This window comes from Parasteatoda tepidariorum, chromosome 2 (genome assembly GCF_982258835.1).
Source record: "Parasteatoda tepidariorum strain Cologne lab strain chromosome 2, Ptep-v5.0, whole genome shotgun sequence".
Classification (NCBI taxonomy): Eukaryota; Metazoa; Arthropoda; class Arachnida; order Araneae; family Theridiidae; genus Parasteatoda; species Parasteatoda tepidariorum.
The window spans coordinates 59,382,302-59,400,576 of record NC_141756.1 but is presented as its reverse complement, the minus strand read 5'-3'; the positions used below and the strand labels follow the sequence as shown (position 1 = coordinate 59,400,576).

General features: G+C 29.8%; 1 protein-coding gene across 2 annotated transcripts in view; it reads left to right on the top strand.

Moving 5' to 3' along the window:
- Nucleotides 1-18,275, top strand: part of LOC107447723 (katanin p80 WD40 repeat-containing subunit B1) — a 208,029-nt gene that overhangs the window by 147,992 nt on the left and 41,762 nt on the right. For both annotated transcript variants that reach the window (XM_087157399.1, XM_087157398.1), the window contains exons 7-9: nucleotides 3,211-3,326; nucleotides 4,562-4,633; nucleotides 14,086-14,236. In XM_087157399.1, the coding sequence (XP_087013525.1) occupies nucleotides 3,211-3,326; nucleotides 4,562-4,633; nucleotides 14,086-14,236 (339 nt within the window). The remainder of the gene's footprint in view (nucleotides 1-3,210; nucleotides 3,327-4,561; nucleotides 4,634-14,085; nucleotides 14,237-18,275) is intronic.

The following is an 18,275-nucleotide window of genomic DNA, read 5'->3' as shown; positions in this document are numbered from 1 at the left end:
TTTCTTAACCAGAAATGTCATTTCCATACAGCATGGTTATTTTAACAGAATTCTTTTACGTGTACAAATAATTAGTTTCAAAAATAACTTGAACTGCTCTTATATATCACGATATCAATAAACATATTAATAAAAAAATGAAAATCAGAAGTATACTAGTTAACAGTTTTTATTAAAAAAAATTAGGTTTCTTTCCAACTTTTGAATCTAATATTTAAACTAATTTTAACTAAAATACTAATTTTCGGATTTCGTATTATGACTTTTGTGAGTTGATAGTTTTCTACGACATAAAATAAATAAATGCATAGCGTAGTACTATCCTATTCCATTAGTATTAAATATTTTATTACAAATGTAATCACGAAATAAATTTTCTATGAAAAAAGAATGAATAAAAAGCAAAGTATTATTAATGTCCTAGCTTTTTTCTAAATGAATAAATTTTTACAAAACATTCGTTTGAAATTATTTGAAATAGGACGTTCAAATAATTTCCCTCGGGAATTAAATGTTTCAATTTCAACTTATTTAGTTTCATTTTAGTTTAATATAAGAGTAAACTAGTTTTCATTGCATTCAAGCTTAACATTGAACTTCGACTTCAGTAAGCATAATGCTAAAAATTATTTCACCTAAATTTATTTTCTTTTAGACTTTAAACACAATTTAATGAATTAAAATAAATAAATCGTAAGCAAATGGGGCAATTAGAGCATTTTTCATCTAATAAACATTTAAAAATATATGCTTAACTTTAAAATTTACTTCACTTTATTAAATTACTAAATATTTATGCCTCAAAAAACTAATTTAGAATTAAATAAACATAAAGCTTGAAGTCAACGTGATAAAAATAATTTTGTTTTGGTATAATTCCTTCTTTTTTCAATTAATTTACGACTAAGTTGTTTACAGGAAACTCAAGCTCAAATTTATTTTTATAAAATATAAAAATAAGATATTCTATTTAATTATCCTTGGTACACAGTAAGGAAAACGGTATTTTCTTTTGTTTTATGATTAATACAATGAGCTACATCGAAGAGCCATTGCATTATGACCACCCTCCATCTATAACAATGGTTTCGCCCTGGTTTTTATGGTTTCTTGCCCAGGAACAATGTTTTCATGGGGCATATTAGAACCCATAATCCTCATAGAACAATCCCTGAGGTCTGTAAGCTACTTGAACATAGTTACAGACCAGGTTCACCCATTCATGGCAACAGTTTTTCCTGCGGGGGATAGTGTTTACCATCAGGATAATGCACCATGTGATAAGAGTCGAATCGTCATGGATTGGTTCGAGGAACATTCCAGTGACTTTCGAGTCATGTCTTGACCCCCACATTCACCTGACCTTAATCCAATAGAGCATTTGTGGTCCTACTTGGAAAACCAAATTCGTGGTGCCACGCTATCTCCTCGCAAAGTGAGGGCATTGCAGGACCAGTTGGTGAGCGCTTGGTACCAGACACCTCAGACTACCTATCTGCACCTTGTGGAATCAATGCCACGGCGGGTGCTAGCAGTTTTGAGGGCTAAAGGTGGTCCTACATGCTATTAGCAGGGTGGTCATAATGTAATGGTTCTTCGGTGTATATGTATTTTTATGGTGTTTAGTGTTCACTTTTTAGTGAACAATATTTTCAATTGTTATAGACTATTAGAATTCATAACAAAGATTTTTTCAAAAACATTTTATGTTTTCAAGTTTGAAAACATGCTTTTGTATGGGATCAGCAGTGTTTATTTTAAAAACTATTCATAACTTTTGCTTTAAATTTAGATTGTTTTTAAAGACTTAAATGATAAATATGTTTCAAGCTAAAAATTAAGTATAAAAGAGTAAAGAACATTTTACACGCATGCGCTATATTTTCTCTTCACCAAATATCGCAGACATCGATGTTTGTAATATTCTATTAAAAGTACAATAGATTTAATTAACTTTAGATGAGGTTCGAATAAGGAATGAATAAAATGAATTAGAGCAACCATTAGGTGAGGCACAAGTAGATATTTCACCTGTCATCCCTATCCTTAGATTAACTGAAATGAATCTTTTCATTTCTTGACAGTGATGAATTTGATAGAAACATGTTTTATAAGAACTAGATGCCAAAACTATAACCTATACTAGATATCAAAAATTGTATAGATAAACTAGAATAGCCATTCTTCGTATGGGGTGAAAAAAGAAAATAATCAAAGAATCAATACTGAACAACACTACGAAATTGTACTCAGAGAATCATGTGTTCAAAACAACCAGAATAGGGTCAAATTTATCGTGTTTCTGGCTCTATGAGAACACCAAAAACCATGGTTTTTTTTTTTTACCGAAACTCTTTGGTAACGACTTTTTTGTTAAGTTAACAAGAAAATAGGTTTTTTATTACCATGCTGTTTGGTTGTGTAGTAAATGCGGCAAAATTAGGTAATTTTAACAGTGTAGTAAATTGCAATAAATAAATTATGCAATAAATAAATTATACAATAAATTATACAATATTACAATAAATAAATTATTAAAAAAAACAGAAGTGTTTCTTTTCAGAAATTAAATTACACTCACCGTGTTTAAATTGCAAGAAGTAGTTAAGATGTAAAAATAAACCATTTTTTGTGGTCCAAGATCGACTAATTCTTCAAAACAAATTAACATAAACATGCAAATGAAGTTTAAAAATTTATTTTCTATAAGCAAAACTAAGTTTATCATATTCAAACTATAAACATCTTATTCTTATCTTCTCTTGAGTAACTTTCAGTTACTTTGTTCGCTAAATGGCATTACATACTCCGATACATTACGTGCTAAATCTAATTTTAAAAATTCAGTCTCATATTCGAAGTCGGAAGCTTTTATCTCGAATTCCATTAAATTAATGGGTTTGTATGCAATGCACAGTCAACTAAGCCCTATCACTGAAATCCATATTCACGTGACCCTCATCATAAGAATTTTCCATGAACTTGAATCTCAACTTTCGTCTAAATGGTTCCTATTCATTCTCCAAGGTATATGAGAATAAATAGGTACATTAATCTCTTGCCGACCTAAGGGAATAGCAGCTTCATGAAGTCTTAAAACTTTTCGTGTCTTACACTTTAACTTAGGTAGTACAATCTTCAATCAATTCTTTGAAATACATTTCGAACTTCAAAGTCATCAATTTTTAATACTTAATATATTCTTTCCAGCTTTGGGACCTTCCGGCAGGTAAACTACGCACAGAGTTCAGAGGACATTCTTTAGGGATTCATGATATAGAATTTCATCCAAATGAATTGTTACTCTCAAGTTGCAGTTCGGATCAGTAAGTATAAACTAAAGTTAGAAAAACGAGTAATATTTTAAACTTATGCTCAAAACTAACTCGTTACGTAAATTGGTATGATATTCATGTTTTTTGCACTTAATAAACGCTTATGTCTGAAAGTTGATGATTAATGAAGGTTTTAGTATAGTAAGTATAAACCAAAGTTAGAAAAACGAATAATATTTTAAACTTATGCTTAAAACAAACTCGTTACGTAAATTGGTATGATATTCATATTTTTTTGCACTTAATAAACGCTTATGTCTGAAAGTTGATGATTAATGAAGGTTTTAGTATAGTAAGTATAAACCAAAGTTAGAAAAACGAATAATGTTTTAAACTTATGCTTAAAACTAACTCGTTACGTAAATTGGTATGATATTCATATTTTTTGCACTTAATAAACGCTTATGTCTGAAAGTTGATGATTAATGAAGGTTTTAGTACTTGTTTAAAGGTTTTAGTATTATTAATAAAAGTTTAGTAATTTTCATATTTCACTCACTATTGTATATTAGAGGGGTCGAAACAAAACCGAATAAAGCCAATATCGAATTTATCAATACTTTGATTCATTGATACGATAGAAACAGTTTTTATAAGTGTATGCAAACAATGAACCTAAATCTCCTATTTGTAAAAAAAATTTTTTAATTATTCAGTATATGCACATGTTTGTATCTGATTTCGTAACTTATTTATAGGCAGTGCTAATTATTAGCATATGTAATATGTAGGCTTAAATCATAAAAATTAATGCCTAAATAATAATTAAAATTTTACATAAAGTTATACATTATACGTTAATACATAAAAAACTAGTCATTAGATTTAAAGTTACTCATGGTACTTCTTTTTACTGCATTGGGGTGACAAAACTATAAATAGTGTAGAAGAAAGTCCTACAAAGCATAAAAATTACATTAACTATTTACATGTTGTATAATTCTCAAGAAAATTAGATAGAAATTACGAGTTTAAGAGCATGAAAAATATGTTTTAAAGTTTTTTTGGAAGCATATAGAATCACATCTGCGTCAAAAATTATCGGTGTTGTCTTTTTTTCAGCTCTATGAGTCTAAATTTATATTTAAAGAAAACTTTTCTAATGGGAAAAACAAAAAGTCAAATTACGTAATGAAACTAATTTTTTGAAAATTTTACATCGTTGTTACCTTTTTAATTGATGAATTTTCTTTTATTTCTTTTAAAAATAAATAAAATATTTTTAGGTGTGTAAAGTTCTGGGACTTAGAAAATTACAGACTTGTGTCAAGCACGGATGGGGACTCTGGTCCAGTACAGTAAGTGTCTTTATATTGTACAGCGAATAGTAAAAGCTCATAACTCTTCTGTTTACGTTCATCCCGTTTTCATTTTCTTAAACGCTTCAAGGTTTTACTAGAATCGGCTATAATGCTTTTACTATATTCTTACAAATAGTTATGCCATAACCACACATTTAAAACAACTATTGACAGCTAGTTGTAAGAATGCTATAATATTAAGCAGAAATTACGCAAAATTTCATTTTTCGAATACAGTGCGATTATAAAACTTTGCCTGCACATTACTTTCTAGGGATTATACTACACTGGTGGACAAAATTAAGAGATGGAAAGCATTTTCGCACATGCAAGATACCCGCACACCGCTCCATGTGTTTGACAATGGTTCCGTGAATGCCCAGAGGTGCAGGCAGGAGGTCCTACAGCCCTATGTGTGTCTTGTGGCCCTGAGTTCATTTTTATGGACGACAATGCGCGACCACATAGGGCTCTCATGGTTGTAGAGTATCTGGAAAGCGAGGATATTCAACGAATGGATTGGTGAGCCAAATCCCCTGACCTGAATCCTATTGAACATGCTTGGGATGCTCTTGGGAGAGCTATTGCAATGCGCCAACCTCCCCCCAGAATTAAGTTCCTCCCTCCAAGTTATATCCATACCAAATTTCATTTATTTATATTCAGTATTTTTTTAGATATTTGGGAAAATGTCTTCCATCTCTTAATTTTGTCCACCAGTGTATTTGAGTAATTGGAATGAAATTTTGTAAATAGTATATTGTGATCTATGCGCTCAAGAACGATGCTAAAAATGATTGCGTAGCTCTCACCGTTACTGTTGCAGAGACGAAATTTTTAAATGGCAACACCTATTTTTTTGTTGTTGGTCGAAACTCATTTCTTACAGTGAAGAACCTAAATGGGTGCTGTAACGATATTTTTTGCACAAAAAATGTGGACTCTAGACAGAGATAAGGAAAAGAAGTTGCTTTTCGTTAAGAAATACGAGTAAAATAAACGCAGAAGCAAACATTAAAGATAATATTTTAATGCTAAAAAACTTTTCATTGTGCCCGCATTGGTTAATTCTAGTAAACATGATCTAACGCTACCTTAAAAGTGCTCTAAATGTTTCTATTGCACTCTCTTCTCGTTCGTGGTGACACTTACAAGGGACACTAGAGAAGTGTGACTCGCCAATTTTGAAATAAAGTAGAGGGATGTATGCCTTATGAGGAATAATTTTAGGGGAAAACATTCGTTTCGGTCCATAGCAGGTCCTATGAGAGATAAAAAATAATTCAATTTATAGAAAAATCGGTATTTTATTTCTTCAATGCTGACTATTAGTTATTGTAATTGTCTCATAATCTAATTAATTTGTAATTAATAGGATAATTAATTAATTTGCTAATTAATAAATTAATTGACATTCGTTTCGGCTCATAGAAGGTCCTGTGAGAGATAAAAAATAATTCAATTTGTAGAAAAATCGATATTTTATTACTTCAATGCAGACTATTAGTTATTGTAATTGTCTCGTAATCCAATTAATTTGTAATTAACTTGCTAATAATTAAATTAATCAGAAAATTAATTAATTCATAATTAATTCTAATTAATTGTTAATCAATAATAATTAATTAGTAATTCATTGATTTGCAATTACATACTCCAATTAATTTGGAAAGTTTTTTGAAGAAAAAAAAATTAAAAAAATTTGATATCAAATTTTTTTTTAAATTAACCTAACAGGTTTTTCTGAAAAACTACAGATATATAAAATTTTCGAAATCAATTTTGACAATAAATATGCATCATATAGTACGTGACAGTACCACTAAATTAATTGGAGTATGAGACAATTACAATAACTAATAGTCAGCATTGAAGTAATAAAATACCGATTTTTCTATATATTGAATTATTTTTTATCTCTCACAGGACCTTCTATGGGCCGAAACGAATATAGCCCCCTGAAATTATTCCTCATAAGGCATACATCCCACTAGTTTATTTCAAAATTGGCGAGTCACACTTCCCTAGTTTCCCTTGTTAGTAAAGTCAAAATGTCGCAATTTCTTGCGCTAAAAATACTTCAACTCAATTTTAAGTTTTCTACTGTTAGGATTACTATTATTTATAAAAAAAAGTGGATGTTGCAGTGACAAAATTTCGAAATTTTGTCACTCTAAGCATAACCGTGAAAACTGCATAATCGTTTATAATAGTATTCTAGAACGTAATTGTACATAATACCTATGTACATTTTCTTTCCCGTTATCTCAAAATGTATACTCTTCAGAGGATCATATATCGGCAAAGTTATTTTGTAATCACCCAGTATATATTGAAGACTTAAGGCATTATAGTGATACGGCATGTTTTCCGGAGGAGCCAGTTTTGCATCCAACTTTTCCTTTGTACTGTCTCCAGATAGGATTCCAAAAATTTTTGTAAAGTTTTAAGAATTTTCACTAGATGACGGAATAAAGCACAAAACCTCTTATTATCCAAGTATAAATTGCAGTGTTTTTTACCAAAAACGTTTTGAAAACCGAACTTCTGAAGAACAAGAAAACGTGGTTTATTATTTTAATGCTCTAAGCCTTTACGTCTGCTAATATCCTTGTAAAGAAGGCTTAATTTTGTGTTGTATATAAGTAGAATTTAAACAAAGTGAAAAAGCATTGATGATGCCAAATATTATTATTTTGTTACTGCAATGAAGCATCTTATTTAAGGGACAAAAGACACATAATTGACAGTATAAGATAGCAGAAAAGTACTAGTCTTTCTTTTGTCTTTTAATTAATACAATGTATTAATACCACATAATGTAATCTTCAAGTAACTGATGCATTTGTGTACTTGAAAATATTAACATAATTAACAATTTTAATGTTTTTTTTCTTCATTTTATTGTAATATTTTAATGATAATCTAAATAGTCTCAGGTCGCAATAATCAAACCTCTTAAGGCCATGAGTAAAGTAAAGCTATCTACAATCCATCCCGAGCCAGGAGAAAGGGTCATGGAGGGGCTGCCGGAAATCGAATCACAATACTTCGCAATGACAGCTCAGTGCTTTAACCACTGAGCCATCGTGACTCACTGTTAGAAATTTCTCGTCAAAAATGGTTAAATAGCAATTTATTTCATTGTTATTTTACCATACTTGACCAAAACAGGAAAATAACATTAAAAAAAAAGATGATATTCGAACTGTTAAGTGTAAGGAAAAAAAACTTATATTGATTGTTTTTTCCTAATATGGTTAAACAACCAGAATTTTATCTTACCATTTAAGCCAACCTAATGAAGCCACTTAGTTCCTTGACACTGAGTACATATTATAGCTGAGAGGGCTAATCCGTTAATCTCATGACTGACAGAACTGGGTTCCAGTCCTAGCGTTGGCACCACAATATTTCCTCCATTCCTTCAACGCATGAAGAGTTTCCGAAGTCCTGTACTCCTCAATTTGTGTCCTGCACTCTCCAATGATGATTACCTAATGAAAAGATTAGCTGTGTCTGAGTTTAATTTCCTTTGTATGGTTTTGAAACTATGCTAGTTGTAAATGGTTAAAAAAAACGTATAGCTTTATTTCATTGTTTTATAACCATACTAATTGAAAACGATTTCAAAACCGTAAATGCAAAAGCGTCTTTACCGTAAACTTTACGGCTAATCAGAGGGACGAACTACTGCCGGTTAATTCAGCAAATTTTTTAATGAAAATTCCAACATTGCTTATGAGTCCATTTGAGTCAGCAATAATAAGCATTTTGCCAACATGGAAATCAAAGTTAACATGGTGGACGGGTTTTGTGCAAAGTAAAATAGAGATGTAAGCACAGAAATACAGTTCTGTGTTTCATCAGGCATAGAAAGTGTTTCTGTGTTTCGATACTAAAGAAAAGACTTTATTATACTATCGATACGATTGTATGGGACATAACTTGTGTCTTTTCACATCATTTAACTTTAGACGTCAAAAAGCTAATTTTTTACAATAGTCGTTTAGAAAATATTTTTTTTTCGATAATATCTTTTTTAAAGTATCAAAATAATATATTTTATGATAATAATAACTTATTTTTGAAAAAAAATATTTATAAAAATATTGATAACGTTAACTGAAATCCGAGCATGATGCTACTTTTTACGAAAAAATAAGATTTAATCTCCGCAGCCTGAGAGTCGTTTTTCAGAATCGAGAGTTGGGAGAAAGTAAGAAAAATTATTTTCTTAACGTGGAGTTTTTTTTCTTTTTATAAGAAATTTTCTGCCGTGTTAACGAAAATAAATACTCTTATTTATTCATAATTACAGACATAAAACCCGTACATTGCATAAGAAAACAACTTATTAATAATACATGAGTTTCACTTAAATTTTCTCTTAGCAAGCTAGTTCCTTTTTAGATGATTCAATCAAAACGGTTTGCAGATGAAGAAAGAAAAGTTGGCAAAAAAATTTTTTATTTGTTATTTTGCAATGTTTTGTTTTGATAATTTAAACTTAATTACACTTGTCAACAACATATTATTTGTCTTTAATCGAATAAAATATCTCAAGTTAAAAAGTTTGTAAATACATACTTCCAATTCCACTTCCTTGTTAGTTGTGTTAATATTTGATTTCTTAAAATTATATTTTTAGAGCATATAAGCATCAAGCGGTTAATTTATTTCAAATTATATGTAATATCATCGTAATTAACCATGCTGCGACATTTCTTTAACTCTTATCGTTAGTGTAACATAAAATAATCTTAAAAACGTGAGTTTTGAATTATTAAAAGCTTAGTTTTATTTCACAAAAGACTTAAGTTGTTGTTTTTTTTTAAATTTCTCTGTTTTTCCCTTAATTGTCTTTTTATTTATTTCAAAAGTATTAGAGTAAAGTAAAATAAATGTGTGCATGTTATTTATTTTCTTTAGAACTATAAATGATCCACTCATAAAAATATTTTTTAAGGAATAGAATATCACAATATTGTTTCTGCAATATTGTTTATCATCGATTCGAATAAAATTAGATGAATAAACTTTTCAGCTTTTGATAGAATAATTTATTCATGCTATTGTTACTGTAAAATATCTAAACATTTAACATGTACCAAATACAGTTACATTTGCTTAAGATTAATCCATTCACGATTGCGGCAGCTAAGAAAATAAGTATTTTATAGGCAACATAATAATAACACAATGTAAAGTATTTCAGAATGAAATAAAAAAATTTTTAATAATTTTAAAGGTATAATTACTACTGAACTCAGTGGCGCGACAGCCCATAGAGGGCCAAGGCCAACAATGCCCATGTCAGTTTTCTTGACCTTGGGCTCTGGGGTGCAGGAGCAGATGTTCCGGTCAGGTCGTCAGCCGAACGCGGAACCCCCAGTGTTTAGTTCCCAAGCATGCTTGGTACTCATTTATCGACCTACTGAAGGGATGAAAGGCTAAGTCAACCTTGCCCAGCCCGAGGATCGAACCAGGGACCTGTGGCACGACAGCGAGAAGAGCTACCGCTCAGTCACCGGGTGTCAAAGGCATTATTATAATTTGTAATTAAGTTATAAAGTGTAATTATGCTATTAGTTTTGCTTATAACGTAATTTAATCACGTTACCTTTAGCATATTAGTAATTTATTCCTCAATCAATAAAAAAATGTCTTTGAGCATTGGAAAAAAAAATAAAAAATCATTAAACCTAAAAAAAAGTCATTGAAAAACGAATAAATAACAATTACGGACAGAAAAGAGAGTTATTGCAAGTGTTTTTTTTTATATCTATATTTCTTTTCAGTTTTATTAGGAATATGCTCTTTCCAAAAAATTTAATCATACCTATTTTTTTATTTTCTATTGAATATGAATATATTATTTCATTAATATTTCCATTTCTAACTTTTACTGGAAAAACTTACGAAAAAGCTTCTTGAAAAAGTGGCAGATCCAGATATCGCTAATAAGTTCCGTTTAAATAACATAGACAATCTGCGAAATATTTTTATATGCTTTTTATTAATCGACTGATGCGATTTCAAACATGACTGGCTTGTTTCGTCCATGATGCTCATGGAATTATCAAGAATATTAAAAAAAGTTGAAACTCGAGAACTTAGTGGTGTGTAGAGTAGTATGACCAATGAATCAACAGCCCCAGGCTTTCAGCTAAAGAAAGCATCCAATGAATGACTAAGGAACTTTAGTCTATTGCTGTTATTTTATTATGCAATCAAGTTTTTAGCAGATAATTATTTGGCTCTTGAAAAATATTTTATAAATGAATATCTATATAATTTTAAAAAAAATTTAATATTTAAGATTTCGGGCATCTGCACTCAAAAAACTAAGATCAGCAATTAAATTAAAATGTTCTTTGTATTTAAAAAAAGAAATTAGGAATACACTGTTAGAAATTTCTTTAAAAAATGGATAAATAACAAATTTATTTAATTTTTATTTCACCATATTCACTAAAACAGTTAAATGATCATAAAAGCTGATCTAAAATAGTTAACTGTGAGAAAAGTCGTTTATTTATTGCTTGCACCTAATCAGCTTAAAACAGCCAGAAATTTATCTGCGTCAGCTAGACCAAACTTATGAAGCTTTTTAATTTTTTACAGTTGGGTACATTCTTCGGCTGCATGGGGGTTCAAATCCTAGCGTTGACACCACACTATTTCTACCAATTCTTCAGCACATGAAGAGTTTCCAGTTTCTTGATATTCCCAATTGGTGACCCTGGACTATTAGAATACGAAACGGATTGCAATCTCGCATAGATGACAGCATTGCAAAATTACTTAACACAAAGAAGTTTAGTATTCCTCTTCTTCGCGATAGACGGCACCGCCTGATAAACTTAATGAGACACATTCCACGGTCTCATGTCTATTACCTAACGAAAATGTGTCCCATTGCATTTTATTTTTACTGCTTATAAACTTTGCTAGTTATAATGGTTAAAAAATCGTTTAGTTTTGTATTTATGATCTCCTAATCATTCAGTTGTAAGCCGTTTTAAACTCGTAAACCGTTTCTAACTGAATGTTCTAAATATTTTTAATGACTCTTACACTTAAAAAAATCTAAGAGAGGAATGCCGCAAAAATTTATTCGTGGCAATGCCTTTCAAGGTTAAGAAAATAATGTAAGGAATATTGCACAATGGTACGTTATCTTGAAAATCATGAGTGATGTTCATGATCCCATTAGGTTATGAGTTCCCATTAGGCAGGTAGTTCGAAATTGAAGAACTAGAGCAACGAGCTTGTTGTTTTGTAATGTTGCTCTTGGGGCATCCATAAACCTAAGCACGCCACCAAAGACATAAAAATAATGCCAAAGATAAGTTATCTTCGTAAGGTGTTTAGTATCACTTCCACCCACAAATATCCTAAAATCTCTAATGTCCATTTTTAATTTTTATTGGATTTCCTGCAATATGAACTACTAGCTCGCAATTCTCTAAAATTGAGCACCATAGAAACATAGTTCTGTTTATTTTAACCAAAAGGAAAAACACTTCACGACTAATATCAATTTACGTCAGCAGTTTAACTATTCAGGCACTATTATTTGCTCGAAGAATTAAATGACAAAATAAAATTCAGGACAAAATAATGACTAGTTTATTCAAATTTTGAAAAATTAAATCAAGAATAATAAACTCAATAAGACACGAATAATAGAATAACGTAAATTAAACTCATTAGACTTTGAGGTTTAAACAATGCTGAAAAACAAAATTAAGTAAAATAATAATCTCGATAGGAAAATTTAATTTTCAAATAACCCATAAACATTTGAGATTTCAAGTCATAATATTTGAGAAATTCAATTCATAAGCGTATTACTTTTATTTTGTTTCAAAACTATAATCTATGTTGAGATGAAAGAAATCCAAGAAAAACCTTGCATTCAAAAGATTGAACCCCAACTGGAAACAAAATTTATTCTATTTCAAACACTAAATCCAATTCATAGTAGGTAGGCATAGAATAAGTAAAATTGGCTTTCAAGAACTAGCTCTAAGACTGAGAAAAATCTTTATCTCTTACTTGACAAATTCTTACTTGCATACTGATTTAGATAATAAGATAGTAAAGAATTCCATTTTATCAGGTTATAAGCTTATAACTCACATCTCTTAGTCTTATAGCTGTTTCCCCTGTAAATTTTTTAAATTAAATTTATATTTATTTATAACATTTAAAATTATTATTCACGCATATGAATTCTATTTATTTAGGTATAATATATTATGCTTATAATTCTTCTCATGAGTTTTTAAAAATATATAATGCAGAGAAAATAACAACCTGCAAAATTTATAAGCATAAGCATATCTCATTTACTGCTCGTACATGTTAAATCTACTCTCTCGAACAATAAATATTTTTCAGGTCTATAAAGCATTAGTCAGTAGTGTTCTAAAATTATTTTTTTTTAATTGCGTTTTCATTATTGAATTTTATTGATTAAGTGCTATATATTGTCTTTATTTTTTAAATATTATAAATATTATAATATTATAAACATTATAATTTTATAAATGTTATGATATTATAAATATTATAAATATTTTAATTTTATAAATGTTATGATATTATAATACCCTGCATCATGTAACAATATCCAGTGTTTTATAAATATTTTGATACTCATAAATAATTGCAAATTGAAACTTGGAAGACAAACCCAGGGACCGTGAAACTGGGGGGGGGGGCTTAGCCCCCTCACAATTTATAACTGAAGGAATACAGCCTCTTTTACGATTGCAATTTCTCACTCAATATTTGTGTAATTAGATTTACAATAAATAAATTGTACTATTTTTAAGTCTAAAGAAAAACTGAAATAGAGACACAATAAAAATATGTCTCCATTTCAAGCGAGCTTCAATATGTCCTTGGGGGGGGGCTGTTACTAAATTATCCCTTATTCATCCTTCCGTAGAGGAAATATGCGTCCCTATTGCCGAACGATGGGAAAAGTCTTGGTTTCAAATGTACCAGTGAACATAATTTTTAAAAAAAATAGAAACAGTTTTAAAAAAATACTGTTAATTGAGGGATAAAAAATTTACAGATAAACAATTTCTCTAATTAATTTTATTTTAATTTTAAAACAATTTAAAAATGGGTACATTATATCACAACAGTCTATTCATATTTAATTAGGGTTGGTTTGGAACATTTTAAAAGATTATTAGACTCTGAAATCTTTAACAGTTTATGAACCTGATTATTATCACCCCTAATAATCAGGCAATTATTTACACCCCTAATTTTCTGATGATTATCACGCTTAATAATCAGCATGACAAATTTTTTTACCATTTTAATACATTTCAATTTATTTCAAAGTGTTTTTATAATTTCTCTTAAAATTGTTTGATCTATTAAAATTGTAATTGATCCTTGTAAATCATTCTCTATTGCAGGAAAATATATTTCAGTCCAAATGGCGCGTGCTTATTTAGTGGTGCCCAAGACATTCTGAAAGTGTATGCGTGGGAGCCAATTCGAACATTAGACACTCTAGTCATGGGATGGGGACAAGTATCCGACATATCATCATCCGAGAGTCAATTGGTAAGTTTCAAAAGTGAAAGTTTTAAATATATCTTCATTTGAAAAATAATTATTACCTTTGTTTCTTTCTTTCTATCATGGAATCGATAAAAGAAAATCAATGGAAGCTTTCTAAAATTAGATTTGTATTCGAAACAATAATCGATATATAGCCTTTCAGATTGATCAAATAAAAATGATGAAAACTGTTCAGAAATAATTAGTGAGACAGATGTTTTGCTTTTGTCATCACTGTAAAAAATTTCGGATCAAACTACGGTAAAAAGTACCGGCATTCAGAGTGCCAGTACATTTTACCATAAAATTCATTTTTACCGGAACATATAACTGATCAAAATATCTGATATAGAGTAATAATTAAACTACAGTTTTACAGTATTAATTACCATAAAATCTCTGAATCACCCCAGTTTTATAAATATTTCAGTAAATATTACGGTATAAAATTTTATGGTAAAATGGATTTTAGAGAAGATGCAACCAAATTACCGGCATTTTATACCGTAATTTGATTCGGATTTTTTTTACAGCGTGATAAATTACAGAAAATCTTTTGTATTATGCAAAAATTGATGAATTATGATGAGTGCAAACTGAAAAACACATCACTCATAAATTTTATGAGATTTCATTTCCGAGCTTTCTGGTAACAAAGACTGCTGCAGTACAGCTTACGTTAGCTGTAATTGTGTGATCCCAACGGTTTATTACATTGTATTTATATAAAGATGTAAAATCCAAGACAATAAAAATTAATTTGTTTTTGAAAAAAAATTAATAAATAAACAGAAAAATGATCGAGTTTTTTTTATCATGTATGTAGCATTAGACAATTGCTGAACTGATCAATCATTTATTTTTTCCCCCTTTTGTAATCTTTCGGTGATTCTACTTAGAGTTGGTGAGATATTACGGTATCCTCATAGAGTATTCTTCATTAAAATTGAGCCACAAAATAAATTTTAAGATCAGAAGTTTTAATAGTATTTATGTTTGTCGTGTACATAAGCAAACAGGCATAAGATTTTTAAAAAAAATCAAAATAAAAATAATATTTTTAAAAACCACGTTTTGGTAGTGGAGAATAATAATTAAAAAAAATTGAAAAACGAAAAACGTGGGGCGCATGAAATACATAACAGTAATGTTATATTAGTGTGTGCATGTGTGCTCTTGAGAATATGTGTATGTATACTTGTAATTGTAATTATATCTGAATCTGATGTGTATGTAGAATATGTTTGTGTATATGCATATGTATGTGGATGTATATGTGGCTGTGCATGTGTATGAGTAAGAAAATGTGTATATGTATGTGTATATGTACTGTAATGTATTTCATGCTCCCCACGTTTTTCTTTTTTTCAATTTTTTTTAATTATTATTCTCCACTACAAAAACGTGGTTTTTAAAAATATTATTTTTTATTTTTATTTTTTTTTTATTTTAAATTGTAATTTTTTAAATTTTTCATTCTTATGTTATATTTTTTTAAAATTATTATTTTTCAATAATTATTCTTCACTACAAAAAATGTGGTTTTTAAAAGTATATATTTTTATTTAGATTATTTATTTTCTGCTTTCTAGTTTTGTGTTTAAATAAATTTTTTTTAAATTATAATTTTTAAATTTTTATTTTTCAATTATTATTCTTCACTATAAAAACGAGGTTTTTAAAAATATATTTTTTCTTTATTTAGATAATTTATTTAGAAAAATGGCGTATTGATTTTTGAAGTTTGTTTGGTTGGTCATCAAACTATGGATCCTTCTTGTGTTTCATAAAATTCAAACATAACATTGAAAAAAAATCAAAATTTTTCTAAGCTTATTGGCAAAGAAAGAGTGCTTGATATAAAATTTCAGGAAACTGAAAGTGCTTTTAAAATAAATGTAACCGTTATTTCGTTTTGCCTGGAAAAAAATTACAATCCGAATTATAACAGCTGCACCATTCTGTCCTGTCTGAATGTTTTCTAAACAGCTTTAGTGTGTTAGGTCGGTTATTCGTTGGAAAGCAGTACCAGCTGGAGAATCACCATTTTGGTCATCTGGTTCGTTTGGTACTTTTGACAGAGCCGGAATAACGCGAATAACATCTTTAATTAATCGAGCAAATCTATTTACTATTACATCTTTATAGAGTGAGTTATTTGCAATAAGCCAATCAAGTGCCTTGTAGACTCGATCTGGTGATATGTTAGTCTCTTGTTACATTTAAGTTCTGCAGAGTTTCAGTCAATACAATAATTCCTATCTCTCAGCTCGATCGAGGAAGCATTTTAGGCAGTTTTTCAATATCTTCAAAGATATCGAAAGCAAATAATGTGGCATGTCCTTTGAAATCGTATTGGTCAAATCTGCCTGGAAATTTAATAATTTTGATGTACGGAATGATGCGGTGAAGAAAATGTCGTTCTGGTTCAGTTACTGCTGCAATTTCACCAGGAATATCACCTAGTAGCAAGTTATTCCAATATGCCTTAGATGGAGCATGATTTTTTGAGCTTTTCAAGTGCGCATTGCATAGATAGCATACAAGCAAATCATTTTTAGCGACAAGTTCCGGTGACAAGTATGACTTTGATGACGTTAAACGATATTTAGCTATTTGATTAGGGTAGCATTTCTTCTGGCAGATAACACAGCACTTGTCACAATAAGTGTCTATAGAGTGCCTAGAGTCTATGTGTCTATGGTTGAGTAGAAAGTGAGTATGTATAGTATAGTGAGTATTGTATAGTATAGTATGTATAGTGAGTATCTATAGTGAGTCTACTCTATATCTATCTATAGTGAGTGTCTATAGTTGAGTAGAAATCTGTCCTATCAGTTATCGTTGAGCATAAGCCACACCTGCACGTTTTAGTCTTTCTTCATGTTCCTGAATTGACTCTCCAACTTTCGAGTCACAGTTTCTCAAGCGATTTGATTCCTTGAGCCATTCGTTGTTTATCTTTATTCCGTTTATCTTTATTCCGTCCGACAACACGCTGATTTTTCGGAACTTCTGCCACTTGTTTACGCCATTTAGCTAATCTTGCAAACGTATCTGCTTCTGATTCTTGTTGAAGGGACTCTAACCGCTTTTGTTTTTTTTCTCCAGTCGTCGCTTGCGTTCAGTGGCTGTCTCTTTCGTCATCGTGTCAAGACTACTACAAGATCTCTACTAAAATAATAGAACTTTAATTTTAAATTGGGTATACTATAGCCTACGTCACAGGTTGTGTTATTCCTACTAAATTTAACCCATGAACGGCATTTTCTGCGAGCCTAACTTCAAGCCACAAATAAACAAACGAAGTGTCTGATCGTTTAAATAGCTGCTCACCAGATTTTATTGCATTATAAAGAAAAGTAATTGATATTCGATTTTTTATTAATAATTGATTTATGTGGATAGTGGCATTTATGTGGATAGTGGCATAGAATTTAGCATTGAGTCATGGTAAATGTTATTCCTACTAAGTGGAAGTACTTGTGTTTTTTTTATATTATACCCAATTAAGGATACAAAAATCTTTATAGAAAAAAAATACCTTTACGACTTTTATTAGTCTTAGGCTGATGACAATCAAAACAATCTGGAAATGAATGAGGAAAAACTGGATCCTAACACGTGATTTTTCAGCCAATAAAAATACTCCGACAATAAAAAACTTTTCACCTGACATGGGACACTAATTTGAAATAATCAAATCGACAACAAAAGACAATCGCGAAAATATAAATTTTTTTTAATTTTAATTTTATTTTACTTTATATGTCTTCTTTCTCTTCATTTTCATACATTGTCATCCAATTCTGAACTATGTGCTAAATTTGAAGTTTGTAGTTAGTCGGGAAGTTAGCTTAAAATCGATTACAAAATTCCACCCAGACAGACATACACGAAGGCAAGTTAATATAAACGTGGTAAAATAAAATAAATAACATGATATTGATTCATTGATATGTACAATGCAATAACTTTTGGTTTGATAATCAGGTTTTCTCGTTCTGGAATTCAATTTTAAAAGTTCAAACGATCACCTTTA